Source organism: Priapulus caudatus, unplaced genomic scaffold (genome assembly GCF_000485595.1).
Source record: "Priapulus caudatus unplaced genomic scaffold, Priapulus_caudatus-5.0.1 Scaffold784, whole genome shotgun sequence".
In the NCBI taxonomy this organism is placed as follows: domain Eukaryota; kingdom Metazoa; phylum Priapulida; class Priapulimorpha; order Priapulimorphida; family Priapulidae; genus Priapulus; species Priapulus caudatus.
The window spans coordinates 644-17,757 of record NW_014577845.1 but is presented as its reverse complement, the minus strand read 5'-3'; the positions used below and the strand labels follow the sequence as shown (position 1 = coordinate 17,757).

The window sequence follows — 17,114 nt, the reverse complement described above, 5'->3', positions numbered from 1 at the left end:
CAACTTTCAATCTATTCAAGACCTTTGAAATAACTTACTTGCGTTTACGCAAGTACTCTTGCGCAAGTACTCTTACGCAAGTGCGTTTGAGCGTTACTCGCTCACACCTCGATTACCAATCGAGTAACTAAGCCGAGAGGTGGGACCGGGTGCCCGTCTAGTTACAATGTGGCGCCATCTCTGTTGTTTCCGTTCCGTGTGCAAACCTATTCAGCAGATTTTTGCACAGGGGAGACATTACACATGACCTATGACCTGACTTACAAGTGAACAGTAAACATGCGTCATTTCCGGACATGCGCTTTCTCGCTCCTTCTCGCCCGCCTCGTGCTGCGAAAAGATTACAAATTTTATTACGCTAAGACTTTATTGTATTAGAACGTGATAAAACTTCATTGAAACACCAAACTCGACCAACAAACCAACGATCGACCAACGAAGTTGATCAAGAGTTTTTTTTAAAACTTTTGATTGTCAGACAGTAGCACCAGTTTAAGTAGTTTTGAACTGGAATTACTGTACCGTAGCGTATCGCCATTATCACTCACTGCTTCTGCTCGTCCACGTAAAAGTATTAACAAGTAAGTAAAACTGCAGAGAGGTACGCTATTAACACCTTGTCACATATATACTTACCTTGTCAATCAAGCGATTTACGGATTAAATTGCTTCGGATGCTTACGGATTAATAAGATAAGATCAGATTAATCTTTAGCTTTTTTTTGTGTAGCCAGCTTATTAATACTATTAGTATTACTAATAGAATAGTATTACTAATAGTATTATTGTCTTGAGTGTTCTAACTTTGATTTTGTATTTGATATTTCATAGCAATCAAGATAAGCGGCTGCATGATGCAACAATTTAGAAATAAGTAGAATGAATGTTACTGTTTGAATGAATAAACGTTACTTTCTTAGATCTTCGTAGTTTCTTTGCAGCGTTTAAAGACTACGATAAGGATTTCCCCCCATTGGTCAGGCCGCAGTGTAAGTCGAAATGAATGTGTAAGCTTTTATAACACTTAACAGGTTTCCGCAAACTTCGCAGGTTAATCGGCTATGAGGAAAAATGCTTCGCTTTCCAGCCGCATTATAAAAATTCATATTTTACAGAAAAGTTGATTTTTTAAATTTTCCTAAACCAGAGACTGAGAGAATAACCAGAGATTAAACCTAAATATCACTTATAAATAAATATAAATCTATATAAACCTCTGGCTTGTTCACATGTGGACATGTGCGTTCACATTCGGACATACGTACCATGCACGTGCATGTCCACATATGCGTGCATTAGTATTGTACAAAAACTGCACTATTTATGATATATTTCCAGCATCATTACCACCTGATGGCAAGAAGAAAGATGTTGGACGGAGATCTGGAAAAGGGTAACGTTGTCTTGATCTATCTTTTTTCTAGTTTAAATGCAAGAATTATATAAGTTTTCTTCGATATCTGTTGATATAATCAAATAAATAGCTCGATATGTCTAGGTACTAGAACCACGTGAGTCACCCCAGTTTGGGCATGTACACATTAGGTAAACGTGGTGCGTACATGCAAAGATGTTTCGATGCGTGACTGGCATGACGGTGACGTCTTGTTAAAATAACTAGTTCAAGCACAGTAAAAATGATGCTAGCCGGGATTCACACTCGGGTGTAAATAGTTACCCCCCCCCCCAGTTATGTTTGTCGCAGAGCGTGTACATTGTCTAGCAGAGCGTGAGGCCGGATACCAGTCTACCCTTTGGCAAAAACAATAACGTGGCTTGCTGCCAGCCGCAGTAGACGATCGATAAACCGTGCGCTCGTGTATGCCCGTGGTAAAATACGAATGCTGCATGTGAACTCGGCCCACGCGCGATTTAAAGCGCGGGAAACAGCATCTATGAATTGATACGATGACACGCTCTTATCTAAATAAAGTTTTTCATAGCAATGGTCTGGGTCTGGGCTAGTGGAAGTTAGGTCAGGGCTAGTGGTTTTCCTCAGTTACTAACCCGATGGTCTAGTGAAATAAAAAGTTAATGTTGAACCCTGATAATTTCTTTTTTGTTTGTTTTTTTCTTCAGAAGAAGAAGTATTCCGGTCGGATGGAGTCTTTCGGAGGTATATTCGGATGTAACATAATAATTTCAACTTTCATGCGTGCGTGTGTACCTACACGTGTGTGCATGCGTGCGTGTGCACGTACAGTGTGCACGACACGTGCGTGCGTGCGCATGTACAGGTGCGTGTGTGCATGTGCCCGTACACGTGCGTGCGTGCGTGCGTGCGTGCGCATGCACATGTGCGTGCATGCGTGCGTCCGTGTGTGTGTGCACGTACATGTGCGTGCGTGCGTGCGTGTGTACGTACATCGTACTAGTGTCGCCGCCTATCGTGGAGTTATGAACTATTCGCTAACTCGAGTTAAAGCGTCTATACGGGGCCTTAACTAGGGTGTTTCTCATTTATTCATTTAAAAGCATAATGATTGTAATATCTTATAAACGACATATAGTTTCAGTTATAATATGGATAAATTTTTCCTAAAATGAATATCGTTCGGTTAAATAGCATTTAGGTATAAATATAATTGCACTTTTGTGATTAGCTCTCGGTCTGTAACGTGTAAAATAAATAGTCAAATACGCAACTTTTTTGTGGTGGCAGCACGGTCGCGGGTGTCATGGCGCCGCTCAAATTTCGTAGCGTTGATGTGTAATTAATTATAACAATTAAATTAGGTATCTGGCAACAAGCGATAATTACCAGCGGTAATCTGGTAACAACGATTTGAATTAAATTTCACCGTCACGTTTACCTTTTAAAAACATAAATAGTAGATATCACTGTTATTATCCTATATCATTGCATGTACGTGTAAACGATTTTAATTTTCCAGATATCAGGTGTAGAGAAGAGGCCAAGAGGAATTTATAGAGGAGGTATGTAATGGTTTGCTTCAAGCATTTAGTGTTTTTGTTGTCGATGTACGCTTAACACGTTCAACGCGAAACACGAGTATACTGCGTTCGAACCTGCAAAAACGCACGGCCGCGAACACGAGTATACTGTGCAAAAAATACAAAAAAACAAAAAAATTGGAACGTTTACTATGTTCTCCTATAGATGGCAGGGGCTATACGCTTAGCATTCAACAACGTCATGTATAAACCCCAGTAGTAGATGACATAATTTAACATACTTACTGTTGTTTGGAACGTTATTTTGGAGTTTTTGGGACTGAGGTAATGTTTTTAGTTCACTTCGCCAAAGGGCGTTTGACGCGCGTGTTTTGTGAAGTGGTTTTTATGTCTGAAAGTTGTGTTTGATTTGATACATCACTGTGATAGATTCGGTGTTGTTTCGATGTCTGAGAGTAAGTTTATATCTATATTGTACTAGCCACTAATTATAAATAATTATAGGCTAGTTAAACGCTCCAAAAACATTTTGTGTAATAGGGTGACTAGCGGTAAAAACGCGAAAACTCAGCACAGCCGGACAGACTAGGCGATTTTATCGGGCGACTCGAATCGCCTAATGTGTCCAGTCAGTCGCCGCTGATTTAGTCGCCCGATTCAATCGCATTGATCACAACGTTTTGATATCGGGCGATTATTTCAGTTGCGCGACTCAATCGCCTAGTGTGTCCGGGTCGGCGAATGAGTCGTCCGATTGTACAATTCATCAGCCAATCAAACGGTGCCATTTTCAATCATGTGACTATCAATCTAGGTGTCGCGAGTGTTTTAGTGTTGCAGCGGGAGAAAAATCGCCGATCAATCTTGCTGATATTCACCTAGTGTGTCCACTCTCACTCACTCAACTCATTCGCCGGCGACTATCGGGCGATAAAGTTGCCCGATTAGATCGCATTAAAATCGCCTAGTGTGTCCGGCCATTTAATAGCAAAACAACAGGTGGGCAATTCCACGCTGGAGGGACTATATAAGTAAAATCTAAATGAAATATTTCAGGACAAAAGATGTTTGCAACTGCAAGAAAAGTCTTTTTAAAACAACTTTTTACTGACATGGCAGTGTTGATTTTTAGCTCATCTGACGTAGTCAGATGCAGCTTGTAGAATGGCATGATCGTCCGTGCGTCCGTCCGTCCATGTGTCAACAGTTGGGCACAAATCTTAACCTCTCGGGGGTGCGGGTCACGGTATTCTGGACGTCGGGGGGGGGGATCGTGAAAAGGACTCAGGAGGACAAATTTGGGGGGTCAAAGGTGAAGATATGTAAACGGAGGGAATATTTCCCCCTTAACTTAATGTATAGGAGGAAATACGGAATTGCGGCACAAATCGCAACGGCTTGACCTATAGTGTGATGTATAGTGTGATGGGGAGGATAACCTATCACCAGCGCAAAATTGGAGGTCAAAGGGCAGTGGGGGAAAGGTCAGATATCCGACATTTTCTGAGGATATGGTCTGACGGACCGTGTGCAAAACTTTTTTGTTTCAGCGCTGACCTACCATTTTTATCACTTTATTGAAAGAACCATGAAATGTGCTTTCCGCTGACGTGCGAAGAGTAAGTGTCTGATATCCTTTTGACCCTCAAGAGGAGGGTTAAACACGGATTCGTTGACTGTTACTTTTGCTATTACAGCCCCCTCCACTTGCCCCCTCCCCCTCCCCCACCACCTTCCCACCACCACCATCACTACGCTCGCACTTGGCGCATATCCATGGTAACATGTTTTAATATAGTGAAGTCATTAAAGTTACACAGCTGTATCTTTATTACTGTACTACCGGTATAGCAAAGCCTATCATAATGTATCAGCAGAACACCAGACACCAGATGAGCCCTGTCGCACTGCGGCACTTGTTACTACAAATTTTGTGCCTAGAGTGATCATCCCATATTCTAGCTACAATTCATCAATGGAAAAGTGAAATATGTCTGAGTAATCTTTAGTTTAACCAGAAACAATGCCTATTATTTGGAGAGGCTGCTTTCAAACACTGTAAGAAAAATAACCAGAGTAGTGAGCATGCTAATTTAGTGTCACGTCAGTCAGGAAAAGTTAATTTTTTTGATATATATAATTCGCCAGTCGATCGAGGTTAGGCTATTTAATTTCGGTGGGACTGGCTTGATACACTTGAGGGTTCTGATGGGGTTTAGCGTGCTGCGTGAAATTGGCGTATATAATAATGTTAGCGTGAAAATCAATGTTATTATAGCGTCAGGTGTGATATTTTGCCTGGGGTGATACTAGAAATTAGCGTTAGCATGAAAGCATCTGTTTATTTACCCTGATCCTTTTTATTTTGTATAGCGTGGAGAAAGAAGGGACTATTAATAAATGGAGGAAGCGGACGACCTAAGGATCATGCAAGCAATGAAACGCCCAGCAGTCACGTAAGTTTACACCGATTTAAAATGCACATTTTGACTTATTAACCCTGTATATTCTGAGGACAATCACCAACAAGCTTGGTGGAATGGAGGGACTGTACTGAATGTCACTATTTCCGGGCTGTATGTTTGGAATAATGAACTATCTTAGATGTGATTCTTTTTTGATAGGTCGTGTGTTAATAACACTGTGTGGGAATGAAATTGCAGTAATACACCAGTCACGTGTATTTGTTATGTGTCATGGTTGGCAGAAGCAAAGCGTGCATGTGCACGTACACGTGCGTGCGTATGCATGTACACGTTCGTGCGTGCCTCAGTCTGTAGCCCTTGGCTGGAAAGTGGTTTTGCGCAACATATCAGTTCGTGCGCTTTGAGTGGCGCCACCGTCGTTGTAATCAAAATGTAGTCGTTAGATTTAAAACATAAAAAAAAAATATTTCTAATGATAATTGAACCATGAAACTATTTATGTAGCGTAATGATAACCTAAATTATCTGAAAATAACCCTAGAACCTAGAGTAAACTCTCCCTTTAAATTTACCCTTTTTAGAACGCATTGATATGTTCTGAATGTCGGCAACATTACTCAAGGAAAGACAGCTTAAAGAGGCACATGAAGGATCAGCATAGTTTGGATATGGAGGAGAAGGCTAAAAATTATACAAAGTGTTTAATTTCCACGTGTGAGGAGACGTTCTTTCATAAGGTGCAGATGTTTAAGCATATGGAAGGAGCCCATGATACCAAATTAGAAGCTAGTCAGCACAAATTTCCATCATATGAAGAGTTTCTGCAATGGAAGGAGAACGAGGAGATGAATAATTATGTTTATTTTAGTAAGCAGACTGGAGTAAAAAGAGGACAGAACGATGTTGAATATATGTATTTCGTTTGTCAGAAAGATGGGCCCAGTGAGATTCACCATAAAAGGAAGTCGGATAGGTCGAATCTGAAATCCCAAGCTAAGACAGGTATACTTTGTCCTGCAAGAATGATTGTTCATAGAACAGTGGAAGAAGGTGTGCAAGTAAGATACATAAAATCGCACAACCATCCCATTTCGTTTGTCGATACAATGCACCATCCTATTCCCCGAAGCATCAAGAAGTCCATTGAAGGAAAGATAGCTCTAAATGTACCGACAGACGTCATCCTGAATGATTTGAGAGATGGATTAGGAGAAAGAGATAATCGAGGGGAAATTGAAAATCTTAAAGGTCACCAATTGCTCACAAAGAGACGAATACGTGAAATGAGGAGAAAGTCGAAGGTCAGCACTAGACTCCACTCGGATGATGCTCACTCCATTTTCATGATGGTTTCCCAGCTGAGAGAGGAAAAATTTAATCCGATTCTAGTCTACAAACCAAAGAATGGCAAGGTAGAAGTTGGTGATCCCGCTATTGAGAGTTTGCCCAAATCCAATGAGTTATTTCTTCTTGGTTTCCAAACTAAAGAACAGCTGGCTATGATGAGATTGCACAATGATATTCTTATAATTGATGCAACACATGGAACCAATCAGTATGGTTTTCAATTAGTTAACATTCTTGTTCCTGATGAGTGGGGAAAGGGGTATCCCGTTGGACACTTTATCACAAGCAATGTAAACGATCGGGTGCTCTACTATTTCTTCAAGGCCATCAAGGATAGATGTCCTGACATGGAAGTAAATGTAATCATGTCAGATGCAGATTACAGTTTAGCACGATCTATTAAGGCTGTCTTTGGAGAAGACATCATCCATCTACTGTGTAAATGGCATGTTCAGCGAGCCTGGCAGAGATCACTTCGGCAGTATTTGAAAGATCAGGAACTGTTAAGCAATGTGTGGAATGATTTATTGGTGATTTTGGATGTCAAGAGCTCAAACGAGTTTGACGATTTGGTTACGGAATTTAAAGAACGATATTCCGATACATGCAGTGGTTTTGTAACTTATTTTTGTAGCAATTATTTGAAACCTGGTAAGCCTGAACAGTGGGCAATGTGCTACCGGAATTTCCCACACAGGGGTACGGATACCACGATGTTCGCAGAGTCGTTCCACAATAGACTCAAGTCATACTACTTTAAAAAGCAGTTGAATAGACGAGTTGATGACCTCATATCAACATTACTCGTGATAGAAGTAGAAGACTATTTGCGAAGATTTGGTGACCTAAAGTTACTAAAACCTCAACGCAAGACTGACACCACGAGGACACGGCATCAGAGAGGAATCAACATTTCAGACAGTTGCGTTGAGAAGTTGGATAATGATGTATGGCTCATTCAGTCGCAAGATAAAGATAATTCTGAAAAATGGTATTCTGTACAACGGATAGATGAAGAATGCAGAGAAGACTTCTGCTTCAACAAATGTAGCGAGTTTGCATGTGCTGGTCTTTGCTCACATCTTTATGAATGCGAATGCCCTGACCCGTCTACATTGTGCAAGCACATTCATAAGGTCCAAATATTTGAGTTAAGAGGCTTAAATGTTAAGATCAACAACAAAATTAATCAAGGTGAGGAGGCAAATAACATCAGTTTTGTTGCAACTTCTGATGCTGAGCAGCAAACACAAAACGAGCAACAATTAATGCAAAAATCTGTTGCAAAGTGTGAGGCGGATTTAGCAGAGCTCATGGGATATTTAAGACATGAAGAAGTTCAAAAAATGCTCCTCCCCAGTATCAAAGGTACCATAAAATCTCTGTTGGCCCAATGTAAACTGGTATCTAAGGGTGCTGTTAGCCATGTTGATCCAGATGAGATGAAAGGAGACCCCATTGCCCCTAACACAAAGCCAGATTTGCAGAAAATGAATAAAGCCTCGAAAAAACGAAAAGCATCGCCATCCATTTTTCAAAGGCGGATTGAACCCAATGAATTTGAAAAGGAGAGAACACTACAGTTAATAAACGAGTCGGACGAAGACGATGACTTCGAGACACCATTTAAACGACCAGTAGTCGAAAAGCCAGTTAATTTCACGCCATCATTTGACGTTGCTGATGGAAAATTACGAGCGCCGCTATTAGCAATCGGTCCGCATAATATTTCAATGCTTTACATGAAATCCATTGAACAGTCTCTGCCTTCTGCTGAAATCGATGCTCTACGCAAGGAGACTGATGACGGGTTTAGAATAGGATGGCTTTATGATGAAGTCATTAATGGTTTTATCTGGATGCTACAAGAGAGCAATCCTAACATCTTGTATGCCTCAACTACTACCATGCAAGCACTAAAGTTTGGAGCATCTATGGGAAGGTTATGGCAGGACGTGTCTCTTGAAGATAAGGACTTCATTCTATTTCCCACTAACTATAATGGTAATCACTGGGTTATGTTTGCTTTTGACGTTTCACAAGGGAATTTGTTATTTTTGGACCCAATGGTGTCAACCTGCATTCCTTCAGGTGCTCTGAAAATAGCAGATCATATTATCAATCTTTTAAATGTCAAATTTAATATTCAGAATGTGTGTACTGTATCTCCAGACCGCATATACCAAAAAGATTCATCAAGCTGTGGAGTCTTTGTATGCTTTTATGGCAGTCAACTTGCACATAAAGCTCCTTTAACGGATCAATTTAACGTGTCTCATTACAGAAAGCACATTTATAACATTCTTTTGGATAGATGCAATTTGGTAACATCAACGATCAGAAACACTTGTGGCAAATGCAAAAGTACGGACCCTATTCCTGGTGGATGGGTAGCATGCAACAGATGTCAAAGATGGTATCACTGTAAATGTGTTCAGCTAAAATATACAGATGCGAAGGACAGCAACTTTTTATGCCCATGAGCTCATGCTAAGAAGAACAGTAGCTAAATTTATTGAGAATTATGGCGGTTGTTTTCTTGATTTATATGTCGTCTATCCACTAGACCCGAGTTGTTATCCTTTCTCGGATTTGCATTGTTACACTCACTCAGTACTCACACTCAGTATTGCTTCAGATAAGGTTGGGGGTAGTACTCACACTCAGTATTGCTTCAGATAAGGTTGTGGACCTCACTCGTAACGTCTCTACTCTGTGTGTTTTATTCTCCGGCCAAGTTTTGTAGGTTTTCATATTATATAAATAGTTTAGCAAAATCTTTAATCTCGCCTGTGCCCGTTCATCATCATCTATGTTTCATCGCACACTATTTCATTGATACTGAACACTGAACACTCTAAATATATATATATCACTCCTTGGTTTATTTAGTATACACACTCCATACAGTCTGAGTCACTTTACTCTCCTTGCATTGCATTAACCCTCCCTACAACCTGCTCCGTTAACACTATTTTCCAATCTGCCTTCCCTATCTTGCATTCCCCGTACCACTCTCTCCGTCTCAAACCCCGAACCCACACACAATGTAGCAATTATCATAAACATCTATAAAAAGTCACTCCCCCTTACATGTCATCGCTCCCGCGCCGGCGCCGCAGCGCCTAACTCATTCTCCGAAATTATACATATCTATCTACACATTATGCTATAGCAGCTATACGTTCACATGATATTTCCCAACAAATAGTAAGCGCAGCATGAGACTCGGCTGCTGAATCCTTGAATGGTGATGATAAATCCCCCATTCGTCATTCACTAGACAGGGAAAGTTATTCCCCATTTCTTCAACCATTCGACCATTTCAACCATCTGAAATTTCATTCCTTCGGCCAAGTTTTTGTAGGTTTTCATATTATATAACTACCAAGGTAGGTAGGAAAATTGTTTGTATTTTGTACAATACATTTTGTAGGTTGGCATATATTTAGAGGCAAGGGGTTCTGTCTGTTCCTATATATTATATTATGTTGTTAGCCACACGCTTGACTCGTCAAGCTGAGCTTATGCCATGGGTCGTCGTCCGTCGTACGTCTCCGTCCGTCCGTCGTGCCGTCCGTCCGGTCAACATTTGGTTCGGGTCGTCGTGTTGTATTTGACAAATTCATTGAATATCTTAATGCAAAAATTGGTATTTCCTTTCCACCCTGCCGATAAAACGTCTATATTAAAGTAAAGATATACAAAACATGTACGAACACAGCCAAACCTGTTTATTGTCGAACAGCCATCGGCTACAACTTCTTGCTTACTCATCATCTTGTGACCCGTCCTTTTTTGAGTTGTGAGCTACAGTCGTTCATTGAGCACTTCATTTACTAGTGCGGACTAACGGACTAACGGCCACAGCACCCATGCGTAAATCTGATGCTCCAGACTGCTAGCACGGTAGATTCATATCTTCGTCTTCTCCGCTCCTCTGCGTTGTGGTTACTCACATTGTTTGGCGCGTGCATGCGTACAGGCAGGACCTACCTACCAATCATATGCCTGCCCTGCCTAACCTACACTGCGCCAAACAGTCTGATCTGGCACGCCGATACTCCTAGACAGCCAGCCTACACCCATTCGTCAGACAGCCAGACCTGCCTACCTACCTACCTAGCCTACTACTGCAACAGCTATCTGCCACGACGATACTGCCAGCAAGCCAGCCGAACCTGCCTACCTACTGCAAACAGCTATCTGCCACGCGCAACTCAGAGCAGCCAGCCAGACCTGCCTAGCACTACCTACCTAACCTACTGCCAACAGCTTATCGCCACGCGATACTCCAGACACCAGCAGACTGGTACTACTGCCAAACAGCTATCTGCACGCCGATACTGCCAGACAGCCAGCCAGACCTGCTACCTACCTACCCTACTGCCAAACAGCTTATCTGCCACGCGATTACTCCAGACCGCCAGCCACACCTGCCTACCTACCTACCATACCTACTGCAACAACAGCTACTGCCACGCGATACTCCAGACAGCCAGCCAAGACCCTGCCTACCTACGTCTACCTACCTACCTACTGCCAAACAGCTATCTTGCACGCAATACCTCCACGACAGCCAGGCCAGACCTGCCTACCTACTCCCCCACAGCTATCTGCCACGCGATACTCCATGACAGCCAGGCCAGACCTGCCTACCTAGCCTACCTACTGCAAACAGCCTCATCTCCCCACGGCGATACTCCAGACAGCCAGCCACACACTGCCTACTACCTACCTGACCTACTCGCCAAACAAGCTATCTGCCACGCGATTTCCAGACAGCCAGCCGACCTGCCTACCTACCTACCTACCTACCCTGACTGCCAAACAGCTATCTGCCACGCGATACTGCCAGACAGCCAGCCAGACCTGCCCTACCTACTGCCCAAGCAGCTATCTGCACTGCGATGATCTCCAGAAGCCAGCACAGACCTGCCTACCTACCACTACTGCCAAAACAGCTATCTGCCTGCGATAGACTGCCAGACAGCCAGCCACCTGCTAACCTACCTACCTACCTACCTACGGCCACAACAGCAAATCTGGCCACGCGATACCCAGACAGCAGCCACACTGCCTACGCTCCTACCTACCTACCTACTGCCAAAACAGCTAATCTGCCTACGCATACTCCCAGACAGCAGCCAGACTGCTACCTTACCTACCTAACCTACTGCCCAAACAGCTTATATCTGGCCACGAACGAAATCCAGGGACAGCGCAGCCACACCCTGCCTACCTTACCTACCCTATGCCAAACAGCTATCTGCACGCGATAACTCCAGACAGCGCAGCCAGACCTGCCTACCTAACCTACCTACCTACCTACTGCGAGAAACGGCCCTATCTGCCCAGCCGCGATACTCCAGAGACAGCCAGCCAGACCTGCCTAACCTACCTACTACCTATCTGCCAAACAGCTATCTGCACCACGATACTCCAGATCAGACCAGCCAAGACTGCCACTACACTACCTACTGCCAAACAGCTATCTGCCACGCGATACTCCAGACAGCCGAGCGAACCTGCCTATCTACCTACCTACCTACTGCCAACATAGCTATCTGCCACGCGATAACTCCAGACAGCAGACCACGCTGCCTACCTGCCTACCTACCTGCCTACCTACCTACCTACCTACTGCCAAACAGCTATCTGCCACGCGATACTCCAGACAGCCAGCCAGACCTGCCTACCTACCTACCTACCTACTGCCAAACAGCTATCTGCCACGCGATACTCCAGACAGCCAGCCAGACCTGCCTACCTACCTACCTACTGCCAAACAGCTATCTGCCACGCGATACTCCAGACAGCCCAGCCACACTGCCTACCTACCTACCTACCTAACCTACTGCCAAACAGGCTATCTGCCACGCGATACTCCAGACAGCTCCAGCCAGACCTGCCTACCTACCTACGCTACTACTGCCAAACAATATCTGCCACGCGGATACTCCAGACAGCCAGCCAGAACCTGCCTACCTACCTAACTTACTGCAAACAGCTATCTGCCACGCGATACTCCAGACAGCCAGCCACACCTGCCTACCTACCTACCTACCTACCTACTGCCAACAGCTATTCTGCACGCGATACTCCAGACAGCCAGCCAGACCTGCCTACCTACCTACCTACCTACTGCCAAACAGCTATCTGCCACGCGATACTCCAGACAGCCAGCCAGACCTGCCTACCTACCTACCTACTGCCAAACAGCTATCTGCCACGCGATACTCCAGACAGCCAGCCAGACCTGCCTACCTACCTACCTACCTACCTACTGCCAAAACAGCTATCTGCCACGCCGCATACTCCAGACAGCCAGCAGACCTGGCCTACCTACCTACCTACCTACTGCCAAACAGCTATCTGCCACGCGATACTCCAGACAGCCAGCCAGACCTGCCTACCTACCTACCTACCTACCTACTGCCAAACAGCTATCTGCCACGCGATACTCCAGACAGCCAGCCAGACCTGCCTACCTACCTACCTACCTACTGCCAAACAGCTATCTGCCACGCGATACTCAGACAGCCAGCCAGACCTGGCCTACCTACCTACCTACTACTGCCAAACAGCTATCTTCCACGCCGATACTCCAGACAGCCAGCAGACCTGCCTACCTACCTACCTACCTACTACTGCCCAAACAGCTATCTGCCACGCGATACTCCAGACAGCCAGCCAGACCTGCCTACCTACTGCCAAACAGCTATCTGCCACGCGATACTCCAGACAGCCAGCACAGACCTGCCTACTACTGCCAAACAGCTATCTGCACCGCATACTCAGACAGCCAGCCAGCACTGCCTACCTACCTACCTACTGCCAAACAGCTATCTGCCACGCGATACTCCAGACAGCCAGCCACACCTGCCTACCTACCTACCTACCTACTGCCAAACAGCTTATCTTGCCACGCGATACTCCAAGGACAGCCAGCCTAGACCTGCCTACCTACCTACCTACCTACTGCCAAACAGCTATCTGCCACGCGATACTCCAGACAGCAAGCCATACACCCATCGTCAACCTGATTCCCAATGTATGTCACGATTAGGATGGAAAAATGGTTAGTTAATGTTGTTTATGTTGGTCATATTTTTTGTGATTCAAAAATAGTGAGTTTGAAAAAGACATTTTTATAATTGAGAGAATATCATGTTAACTCACATATCACCAGCACCATAACAGCTCGAATCGAGGGGTATTATTATTCCCTGACTAGTACAATCATTCTAGTTGGGCTTAATGAATGTAATTTGAAATTGAAAACAATATTTATTTTTTTTATAGGAAACCACATGAAAGTGTGACATTCAGAATCTTTGGAATTTACGGTAAGGTAGAAATCTAGTATTATGAAATATGGAAACGATGTCAGGAGTAGAAAAACTAGTAAGTCACATTCCCGGCCCTAAAATGCTCAATAATAATAATAATAATAATGTATATTTTCAATAGTATATTAATATAGCTCAGATGATATGTTTTCTCCAGCTCAGATGATACACATCTCCACGAGGTCGAATGATATGCGTCTCCACGACTCCGTATTATTCTGGTGGTGATAGTACCATGTTTTGTGTTAACACGTGTACGAACTGCCAGAAAATAATAAAGTGAATAAGTTTCATGGGGGCCGAAATAATTTAAACGTGGCACAACGATGGAAACGTGAGGGGGGGGGGTTTCCCAAACGGGGCGGGCGCGCCCGGTTTGCGCAACGTAGGGAGGGGCGCTGCATTGGTTAAGTATAGAAGCTTTTTGTAACTGGGTTGTGTAACTGCCATTTGTCATGTGATTATTGCTAAATTATACAATTTCTATGCCATTTTTTTGCCAATGGCCATCAGCGGTATGGCTGCCTTCTCGCTATCATGTTCCCAAAAACTTTCCTTATTAGCTCAACTTGACATCGTCAAGCTGAGCTATTGCCATGGGTCGTCGTCCGTCCGCCCGTCAACATTTCACTTCGGTCAACGATAACTCGGGAACCGTTTGGCCCACGTGTTTGAAATTGGGTATAGTTGTTACTGCTATGCTCCCATATGGAACGTCCTATTTTGAAGCACGCCAGTCGACGTACTTTTCGCTATCATGCTGCCAACATCTTTCCTTATTTTTTCGAATGCAGGTTATTTTTAATTTGACTCATAAGTTAAATAATGGTGTTGTATATTTGCTACTTTACTTTTTGTTTTATTATATTCATTTTAATGGCTATGATTAACATACGTTGTGCAATCCAAAGATATGGATACCAGGTCTGGCCGTGTGTAAAATGAACTCGAGCGTTATGCCGCTCTCGGATAACTCGGCCCACGAGCGATTATGCACGGGGAGCGACGCTCCCACGTGGGACTATGGCCAGCACTCATAGATACCATAAATGAGCCATTTTCTTTTATTTTTAATACGCTGTATTATTATATCTTATTATACTTTTTATTTATTTTTAGACAATAAGCTTCCATTAACTGCTGCCAGTATAAAAGTGGCCCTAAAATTTTCACCTGATTTCATTTGACCGTGGAACGTCGCTTGGATTCCGCCCCGTTTTCGCGGAGTTGCGTTTCAGAGCGATTCCTGTTGATCTGTCTAAGAGGACAATAAGGGGCGGCATATCCGCTGTGGGGGCGCGGCTTCACCGCGCGCTGCGCGCAACATCCGGGGCCGCATGTGCGTCAAGGTGTGTTGTGGAAGTGACAGTGTTTAGAAGGGTTTATTAATGTGACCCAGGTAAGTTTTAGAGGTGACAGTGATAAAGAAATACCTTTGCTCCATTGTTACAGTTATTTGCTGCATTTATATCTTCCCTCTATTGTTACACATATTGGCTGCCTTGTCTCCTTCTTACAGCTGATCTTTATATAAACATACCTTCACTACATTGTTGCAACCTATTCCTTTATTGTTACAGCCATTCACTACATTAAACCACCTTTCCTCCATTGTTCCAGCCGAAGCCGACGCCGATGTGCATGGACATCAACAAGCCGGTCGTCAAGGCGACGGAGCCGGTGGTGGCGCCGAGGTTAACTGGTCTCGACAATCTAGGGAACACTTGCTTTATGAACAGTGTGCTGCAGGCGCTGTCGAACACACGAGAGTTTCACGATCACTTCCTAGGTGAGCGAACACCACGTGTGTTCAAACTGACCCGCAATGTTCCGCGATCACTTCCTAAGTGAGCAAACACAGCGTGTGTTCAAAACCTTAAAACGTAATGTTCAGCGATCACTTCCTGAGTGAACAACGAGTTTTTCTTTCTCGTAACATTACGAGGTTTCTGTCAACGGTTTACGAGTGGAAGTTAATGGTAAGACTAATGTTGCGACTAATTTTGTTTCTGACAACGGCCCCCGGGCACACTGTCTAAATGAAGAGTGGGTGTGTTCGAGTGCTAAAACTAGTTCAGTGATCACTTTCTAGGTGAGTGAACACTATGCATGTTCAAACCTTAAAACGCTACTTCGGGGATTGCTTCCTAAGTGAACAGCGAGTGTGATGTTTTCGGTGTTGTCGTTGCAGAGGGAAGGTTCCAGAACGAGATTAACACGGAGAACCCGCTTGGCACAGGAGGCAAGCTGGCCGTCGCGTTCGCTGTGCTGGTCAAGGTTCTATGGTCCGGCACTCACCGCTCCTACCCTCCATCGAAACTATTAAGTAAGTCCCATGTTGAGATGGCATAGGCCACGTTTTACGGATGCACCCTTTTTGGGTGGTTACTGCTGCTTTTCTGCTATTTTCATGCGGTTTTGTGGCGTATTGCTTGCATCTTCGGCAATCTTCAATCGCGATTGCCTGGATTTGGCCTGACTATAGTTGAGCGCTATAGGATTGCTGTTCTAGGATTTCGTCTTACTTTTCTTGCTAGCAGTGTATAGTCGAGCGCTAGGAATTGCTGTTATTGAAACTTTTCTGGCTGCCCTAGTATTTTTTTGTCGCTGGAAATCTTAGCCAAACTCCTATTTGGACAACCCCAGGGTTAAAAACCCTAACAAACTCACGACATGGGGCAGCTCGGCCCCTCCCGTGACCGCCAGCCCACCAGCCCACCCAGCGCCTGAGGCTCGACACTACTCACTGCGCACCCGGCCCGGAACTGCCATGTCCCCGTCCTGCCGTACGTCACCATTCCTCCTCCTCCTCCCACCCTCCTCGCCTCTTCCTTCCTCCTCCTCCTCCTCCACTTCTTCTTCTTCGCGATTTTCGCCACAGTAACATCAAACGCACGATTCAGAATCATAGAGATTGTAAATTTAATCAACTCAATTACTAATATATTAGAATCAATTCACCGAATATCCCACTGCACTGCTGCTTTGTCTTTTGTTGTGCTAAATTTACACCCTCTTCCCCCCTCGGCCCGGTCGTTGTGTAAGGCGAGATATTTTGAGGAATCGTTTTGTG

The 17,114-nt window shown here is 44.1% G+C and overlaps 1 protein-coding gene across 1 annotated transcript in view; it reads left to right on the top strand.

Moving 5' to 3' along the window:
• Positions 1-16,367, top strand: part of LOC106813498 — a gene marked incomplete at its 3' end in the record, with an annotated part of 23,183 nt that extends 6,816 nt beyond the window's left edge. The window contains exons 2-9 of the mRNA XM_014817641.1: positions 479-581; positions 931-989; positions 1,339-1,393; positions 2,080-2,116; positions 2,895-2,937; positions 5,290-5,372; positions 15,662-15,830; positions 16,233-16,367. Of these exons, the coding sequence (XP_014673127.1) occupies positions 479-581; positions 931-989; positions 1,339-1,393; positions 2,080-2,116; positions 2,895-2,937; positions 5,290-5,372; positions 15,662-15,830; positions 16,233-16,367 (684 nt within the window). The remainder of the gene's footprint in view (positions 1-478; positions 582-930; positions 990-1,338; positions 1,394-2,079; positions 2,117-2,894; positions 2,938-5,289; positions 5,373-15,661; positions 15,831-16,232) is intronic.
• Between the last annotated feature and the right edge of the window lie 747 nt (positions 16,368-17,114).